The sequence below is a fragment of the Dipteris shenzhenensis genome, chromosome 5 (genome assembly GCF_047967505.1).
Source record: "Dipteris shenzhenensis isolate YYH24624 ecotype China chromosome 5, Dip_SZ_1.0, whole genome shotgun sequence".
Classification (NCBI taxonomy): domain Eukaryota; kingdom Viridiplantae; phylum Streptophyta; class Polypodiopsida; order Gleicheniales; family Dipteridaceae; genus Dipteris; species Dipteris shenzhenensis.
In genome coordinates, this window is record NC_141600.1 from 48,589,105 (window position 1) to 48,597,441 (window position 8,337).

Here is an 8,337-nt window from a genome sequence, read left to right on the forward strand (position 1 = left end):
ATCCCGCTTGGAATGGCATGGCCAAGACTCTTTGTCGGGAAACTCTTTGAGGGCTGAGAATATTTATTGGTCTAAAGTATTCCACCCTTCTTTGGCCATTCAAGAACCAAGACGTTCTTACTTTCTCTCATTCAAAGGCATCACTTCTATGGCAGATGTACTTCAGGATGATGGCACACTTTTATCCTTTTCCATGGCTGCCAGCAAATACGGTTTGGGAGCTCATTATCGTCCTCTCTGGCATCGGATTTCAGCAATGCTTCAACCATTTTTGCCAGTACCTCGCATGGAACTTCAGAACAGGCTTGAGGATTGGATTTTACGCTCTTCTTACTCTTCAGCCCGTCCCTTGAAGTTCTTACATATTACAGTGCCATCAGTGTATAAAGTGCTATTACTTCCGCCTTGGATTTCTGACAGAGCAAATATTGTTTGGCATATGGATCGCCCACTAAAGTGGTGGAGAAAAAGGCTGCGTCTCCTTTGGCATTACAACGTCCCTCTTCGACAACAGCTTTTTCTTTGGCGAGTCCTGCTTGGCATTTTTCCATCTGGCCAGCTACTTGCACACAGACATATTGCTCTGGCTGTTTGTCACAGATCCTTACACCCCACTGAATCTGTGCTACACATATTTTGGTTCTGTCCACATACTTGCACCTTCATCGCTCTCATCCGATAGAGGCTTCGAGCGAGATTTCCTACTGCTACTTTTGGCAGGCTTTTCTGGTTGTTTGGTTTTCATCCACCGAGACAGGGTTTTTATTTATTTTTTATATGGGCACTATGGACTTTATGGATGGACAGAAATCATAGAGTCTTTGGTGATCCCCTTTTTTCATCCTTTATTTTTTTCAAACGATCTCTGCAGCAATCATTCTATGATTGTGTTCAGACTCGTTTGATTGATCAAGATGTGTATACAGCTTATACTGAGATCTTTAGTTGAGTAATAGTTACTTCAGTTTCGAAGTAACTATGAATGTAATTATTTTACAGCAATAAAAGATTTCTTCACAAAGAGAGAGAGAGAGAATTTTAAAAATGAAATTCTTATGTGTATGAAAGGAGATTATCTAGACGCTGTTATATATTTTTTCTTATTGCATTTGGCACTTAGATTTCAGTGGCATGTGGGCTATCATGGTATCGGAGTTCAATCTCTTTGATGTAGGGAAGACTTATCAGCTTTCATTTGCCCTAAAACATTTCATGATTTGATACACATTAAGCCCTCCAGATGAACTATTTTGTCATTCATGGGCTTTTAATTTAGAGTGATGGGTATGTGCAATCATTGTTCTTTTGCCCAATTTCAATATTGCAAATTCCATTGATGAAACAGTTGCAAAGAAAAAGCCAAGAAGCTCTTGGAGAGAATTTGGCTAGACTGCATCAATTTGAGGTTGGAGCTTTGTTTGGTTTTCCTCTAAACACAAGGTAAGAATATCTGGTAGGTTGAGGGCCTTCCAATGACTTCTTCATATGCTTGTAATATATCTTGTTAATTGAGCAAGCCAATGGCATATGATAAAACAGTATTTATCACTTGTGAGAATGGCACTTGAAAAGGCCTATCATGCTCAGGCTCGGAGTGGCACCTTTGGAAAATTCATGGGCATCATCGTGGACAACTTTTTTTGTGGAAAGACGGCTTAAAGAGCGACTTATGGTACAAATTCGCTCCATAATCTTTTGGAAATAATAGCAGAGAGATATAAGCATTCTCACATAAATTTTATTGGTTCTGTCATTGAACTAGAAGTGCTAGGTTTGTATGTGTCTTTGTTGCTGTGGCCTTCCTTCAGTTTGTGTAGCCTGGGCCCTGTTCAAACCATTTGTTTTTAGGGCAAGCAACTCTTCACTGCTGCTTCTTGTCCTCCATGATTCTATGCTTGCATATGTGGGTAGACCTGCATGTGCTGATGGGCGCATAGTCACTTGACTGCACAATCAGATGGCCTTGTCATTTTGGATAGTGTATTTTATTGTATTGTAGTCAGACATGTGAAAAGCTAGGCCTGTGTTCAAGTTAGCAGTCAGCAGACTGCTCATGAACTTTTGACTCTGTATCCACATCAGCTTAGAATATTGAGAAAGAATATGCTGTGATACTAGAACATTTATTTTTTTGTAAAAAGTATATTTCACTGACAAAGATTCTTGTCACATCAGTCTTCAAGAACTACAAATGCTCTTTCAAATATTAATGGCTTTCATTAGATCCCAATTGTAAACCCAATAGGATCTTTGGAACAGTCAGATTAAAATACAGTCACACAACATTTTACTTTGCTGCACCCATCTTTAAGAAATTTTTAACTACTTGTCCATTACTTGTAAAATATCAAATATCAGAGACAAGCTCTTGGAGATCAGAATAGGATGCATACTTTTCCTACTGAGCAGATTTCTGGTGGAGGTGATACATGCTGTGGAGAGTCTTTGAGGCAGTAGGCCTATATCACTTTCACAAGGATTGAGATATCTATCTTTTGTACTTGCCTAGCTGACATTTGGCTGATCCCAGGTAAACCTCCTTCAAGTGATTGGCCTTGACCTCCTCAGTGAGACATCTATCTTTTGTAATTAGCCTAGCTGATTATTATGGTAGACGTTTTGTATTCTTGAGGGATACTTTGGTAGTTTTGCTGATGCTAGCAAGAATGAGACTGGATAGTGCATAGATGCTTTATGCTTGTACATTTGGCTGATCCCAGGTAAACCTTCTAAGTGATTGGCCTTGACCTCCTCAGAGCTTTTCTCTCAGCATCTTTGGTGCAGAGTTATGAACCTTTTTTTAATATTCATTTATACCCCAAACTGTTAAGCTCTGGTCCTGCCTAAGATTGTAGCAACAATCAAATAAAATGTCTATAACCATCACAATGTGGGAAGTATTTTCGCTTTTGGCACATTCTCTGCCCAGAAGACTTAGTAAGGTCTATTTGTGCTCCACTTTGTGAAGGCTTATGATAGGGGTAGCTTGGCCATAGTTGGAGGCTGTGTTCTCTGTTTTAGGCTTAATTAACATGGAGTTATTTGGGTTTATTTTTTCTACTTTCATTCCTTTTGAAAGAATAACAGTTGGAGCTTATGAGAAATAAGTTAATTTAGCAAAGAATACCAAATAGAGATTACCAGAATAGTCTTGGGGCACATTAACTCTTTCTGTGGTCTGTGGTTACGTTATTTGGCTGTTTCTTACCTCGGTAGCAATTTCCTTGCTTTAAGCTTTTGGAGCACAAAAGAGATGGTCCTGTAGTGCAAGACTTTTGAGTTATTGTTGGTGGGGTTTCTGCCTTAGAGAATAGAAATTCAGTGTCACCTTACTGATCATTATTTTCTTTGCTTTGTTTCTTGTTCATGGTCTCCATGCCTCCGTTTGAAAGAATTTACTGCTTTTAGTGTCAGTCAGCCAGCGATTGCATCAATCATATTGGTGTGCTTGACTATGTCAATTGCGTGGATCTTATGAGACCAAACGTGCACCAGGTTGATGATATCATCGACCGAGAGCCAGGTGCATGCTTTCCCATCTAGGATTTTTGAAAAATCGTCGAAATGTATCCATGTTTGTAGTCGTTTTCATGGTCTTACCACCTCCACAACTAGTGGAAGAGGAGTGGAAGAGGTTGTTTAGCAAGAAATTGCAGATATACATGCAGCAAAAACAATTAATTTAAAGGTTTTGGCTCACTCGAATAAAAGTTTTCTATTCTTTCTTTATGTGATTTAAAAAGTGGGTGAAAAGTCTCGTTTGGATAATAATGAGTAGAACATGCTATTAGGTGCAATAAGTTAAGATAATAAAAGATATTTTTTGATAAAAATGCAAAGGTCACAAGAAGGAAAAATCTTTAAGACTTTGAGAATATAGAAAATTGAAAGATATTTTGCGATATAGTGGAGGACCTTTTTAATTTATAGGCATGATGCTTGAAAAATGTATAAATTCTATAAGCTTTTAGTTTTTAACTATGCAAAATATAGCTTTTTTTTTTAAGTTATAATTTTAACGAATTTTTTAGGGAATCTTAAAAGAGGTACCAATGTTACATACCTGAAATAGATGCTACACTGTTGCAAGAAAAGGAGGTGTGGAAGTTATTGATCAAATGACAATGTTCGATGGCACAAGAATTCCAAATAAGAGGGACATCTACAAAAATTAGACGAGATGTAAGTAGTGGCCTAAGCACATCGTACACATGCTTAATATAACACAAGTTGGTGTTTGCCTAAACTAGCCCGATGGTTATCTCTGAATGAGTTTTTAAATAATTTAATTGAACTTAATTTCTAAGCTGGGCTAGACTAGGCTTAATGTGATTAATCGTCTTGAACTAGCCCAATGGTTGGAGCATCATGCAATATATCACCGTGCTAGTTTAGGTCAAACACCAGTTATGTGATTGTCCTAAACCAGTGTGGTTAAACAATAATATATTTCACTAGCCTACTCTCGGGGGGGTCACTCATCATGTGTAACCCTATCACATGAGTTCAATAGATGGATTTTTATTAATTCCATTATTTACATATTTATATATATGTAAGGAAGTAAACTAAGGACCAAATGTTAATATAAATAAGGGTATTGTAGAGGTATTGTATATTATAAAAGTTTCAAAATCTTCCAACGTGCAACATGGACATTTTCCTAGAGTGGTTATGTCGTGGGACCTAACATTTTAAAGGATGGGGCATGGGTTCAAATCCCAATCTTAGATTGCTGTGAACATTTGTAGTCCTTACAATGTGTAAAATTAGTGATATTTGCCTCTTACATTGTCTTTATGATTAAGTCTGAGCAAGGTGATAGCATCTCTAAGCAAGGAAACAGTAGGTGACATTATTCATGAGCAAGAAAAAATTGTAGGAAAAGATTTGAGGTCATACATAGGAAAGAATAACGAAGGTCTATTCAATACCATAAGACATTAGTGAATGGAAGCTTACGGTAATCATATATGGAGAAGACTAAGCATGATGTAAGAAAAGGTAGCCCTAGAGTGTAATGCTTGTATAAGAGAGGTGAAGACATTAGAGGGTTAACCATCTTGGGTGGTAGGTGGATTCTCATCAAATGACAAAAAACAGGCATGATTATTATTTTTATATCCAACCCTTTATGGTGTACACATTCCTTTGGGTACCTGTAGTTCTTTGGTGTTCTAAAGGTAGTCACATCTTGCATTTGGTTTTTGGATGTCTAATTTGTATTATAAGCCAACTTCTGCAAGGAGACTGGATGAAAAGTAGACTATTTTCCTACTGCTTATGTTTTCATATAATATGTTAGCCATCACAAAAACTCGATTGCTGAATTTATTCAATAAGTTGGTTCAGCTGAATTTTATGAGAGCATTCTTATGGTTGCATAAAACATGGGCCTGACATGCTATCTTTAGAGGGTTTATGCAGCTCTTGGAGATCAAGCTGTCGAAATACAGTCGAAGGAAAATAAATTGTTGAAAACAGTGACAGATGTTTTGGATGCACATGACTGTAAGCCAAGCATTCTTCATGGGGATCTTTGGGTAATTTCTGTTTTAGTACTTTTGTAGTGACACCTAAGTCATGTCAAATGTAACAACATTTCTGGATAATTCTTTCTGGGGAGTTGGTGGACTGTATGCCTGTGTTCATATGTGGTAAAATTTGGCTAGTGTTTTAAACATAGGGTTTATTTTGTTCAGATGGGAAATACTGGTCTGATTTCAACTGGAGAGGTCGCCATATTTGATCCTGCAACTTTTATTGGAGATGCCGAATTCGGTATTGCAAAAACTTCCAAAAATTTCCTCCCTGTTAACTGAATTTATTATGCTTTACAGATAATCCACTATTGTTTCTTAAGATCTCTTAATGTCCTGCAAATGAGTAACCTTATTCGATTGTTGTACAGATCTGGCCTTCCAAGGGTGGGCTCCGGTCCCAGGTTTTCCAGGTTTCTGTAAGTTTTTTTCTTACTCAACAAGTGGAAAGCTGATCATATTCATGAGTTCCAGATGATGAAAATGAGCCATAGCTAACAAGTAAAAGGTATTGCCAAGATGCTGAAATTAGTTTTGGTGCCTAGTTTATCGTTTTAGCCATTCTAGTGTATAGCTCTTTCAACTGTCACAACTCTTGTTTACTTGCACTCTGTTTTAGCCATTCTAGTGTATAGCTCTTTGAACTGTCACAATTCTTATTCCCCTTCTGAGTTACTTGCACTCCTGCCCTATGCTGCCCTCCCTGGCTCCTCTCTTCCATCCAAATTCCTGCCCCAGCAGGTAAGATATGGTGATATGTAAGATTATGTGCTGTTCTGGGAATGTTCCTGCTCTGGGAAATCGTGATATGTCAAAATTCCAAGGGTTCCTATTGTTCTTATTTTGTTCCAGCTATAAATGAAGAAATAGTGATATGATGCAAAATAAACGCTGTTGATGCTGTTCTCTTTCATAACCAAAGCGTCGGTTATTCAGATTCATGACAGTTAAGTATCTACACTGCACTTGATTGTCTGCAGCTGATGCCTTCTATGACTCGTATCATCATAGATTACCACGGGCACCTGGATTTGAAGATCGTAAAAAGATTTATCAGCTTTTTCACCTCTTAAACCATCTTCTTATGTGTAAGTTATCTTGTACTTGGGTATCGATGAGAACATAAGCATAACTTTGCTTCCAAAAGAAAGGAGGGGAGGGGGGACTTTGTTTCATGCCTTATTTGCTTTAAAACTGTGACCTCTGTTCATTACCAGATGGTGCTGAATATTACGACCATGTGCTGGGAATGATGGATTCACTGTTTTGAAAACTCAGAAAAGGTCTCATGACAGTGCCATGTACCTCCAGAATGTGAAAATTCTGAGGTAAAATTGGAAAGAACTTTGATGATCTTGCAGTTTTAAAATTGACACTTTAATATTGCGACAATGGAAAATCTGCTACTTGTGTATTTCAATTCTGAAAACTAATGTGAGGCTTTGTTGTCATAAACAGTGAGCTTTATATGATGATTTGACCTGAAGAAATCAAGAGCAAAAAACGGTGCTGATACAATCGTTTGAGTGTCCCCTTTGCATCTAGTATGCAAGGTCAAGTCATCCTTCCAGCCACCAAAATAGCCAAATGCAAAATTGATATCTGAAACAGCTGGAAAAGATAAATGCATTGTTGAAGGGCTGGATAAAATAAGAAGGTGATTTTGAAGGTCCAGTTGTGACACGTTTGCCTGAAATCTATAGAATTCCATTTTTGCAACGCATACATGGCGGAACTGTACAGTGAAAACAGTTTCTCCTATATGTTTGTAAAGGATATGACTATGTGGTGCGTAGCATGTGGTCTCATGCACTGTGTCTTGAGTTTAAGGTTACAAGCCATGTAAATAAGAATAAGAGTGCACATTATGTGTGCTTGCGCTTCTATGGAAGTACAGATTTGGCAAAAACAACGATTGAACAGTGATGGTTTTCAACAATGACAAGAAGTATAGGACAAATGACTATGAAAGCGACTGATGTCTGCCTTGGCAGTTTACTCAGAGAGACACTGCCAGGAGTCTCGGGGTACACCATCTGCCACCCCTAAGCCAAGTGGCGCTTACCAAATATATCCTCCTACATTTAAGACCCATAGTGCGCATAGGACACCTAGTTAGTACTAACTATACTAACTGTTATGTTTCCGCAGTTCCAGATCCTTTAGGCCACGTAGGCTTAACTGATTCATGACATGGTCTAGCCTGCTAATTCCGAACCCAAGATACTTCCCCCCCCCCCCCCCCCTCCGGTCTTGGGGTAATGTCATGTCACAATATTATGGATGAGACATTTCCTCCCCTTAAGAAGAGTTGATGTCATCGGGGAGAATATGAGTTTGCTTACACTTTTCCAGGCAGCATTCTCTTTTGAATCATCCTTCCACTTTACTAAACAGTCTTGAATAACTGAATGGTATGTACGGCGTCAAGAATTCTTTTCAGCTCATATGTGGAAGCACTTGATTCAATCTTCTAGATAAGATTCTCCTTTCGTACTAGATTATCACCTTGAGGTAGCCAGTTCTTTAATCATCAATGGATGCAATCTTCATGCTATTTTAGCTTCTTGTTGAATGGCTTCACTCTTTTATTAACACTTTTATAAACTTTTGAGTAAAGATTATCATATATCTTCATAGATTTGAAAAACTCAGTATGGAACTGAATAAAATTGAGCTCATTTACCAAAGACATCTGACTCAATGTATCGACTATACTTTACAATATCAGGTGGATATCAAAAGTTCGACAAGGTGCAAGCTGACCCGGCTGCATGACTACCACCACCTCATTGAG

The 8,337-nt window shown here is 38.1% G+C and overlaps 1 protein-coding gene across 3 annotated transcripts in view; it reads left to right on the forward strand.

The window, feature by feature from the left end:
- The window catches only part of LOC147902124 (uncharacterized), a 90,344-nt gene extending 82,494 nt beyond the window's left edge, over positions 1-7,850 (forward strand). The window contains exons 4-11 of one of the 3 annotated variants that reach the window (XM_087374803.1): positions 1,346-1,440; positions 1,588-1,672; positions 5,415-5,543; positions 5,703-5,781; positions 5,912-5,959; positions 6,521-6,628; positions 6,758-6,868; positions 6,999-7,850. In XM_087374803.1, the coding sequence (XP_087230929.1) occupies positions 1,346-1,440; positions 1,588-1,672; positions 5,415-5,543; positions 5,703-5,781; positions 5,912-5,959; positions 6,521-6,628; positions 6,758-6,810 (597 nt within the window). In that variant the 3' untranslated portion in view covers positions 6,811-6,868; positions 6,999-7,850. Of the gene's footprint in view, positions 1-1,345; positions 1,441-1,587; positions 1,673-5,414; positions 5,544-5,702; positions 5,782-5,911; positions 6,282-6,520; positions 6,629-6,757; positions 6,869-6,998 lie in introns of those variants that run through there. The other 2 variants (XM_087374801.1, XM_087374802.1) reach the window with 2 other exon arrangements.
- The last annotated feature ends 487 nt before the right edge of the window (positions 7,851-8,337 follow it).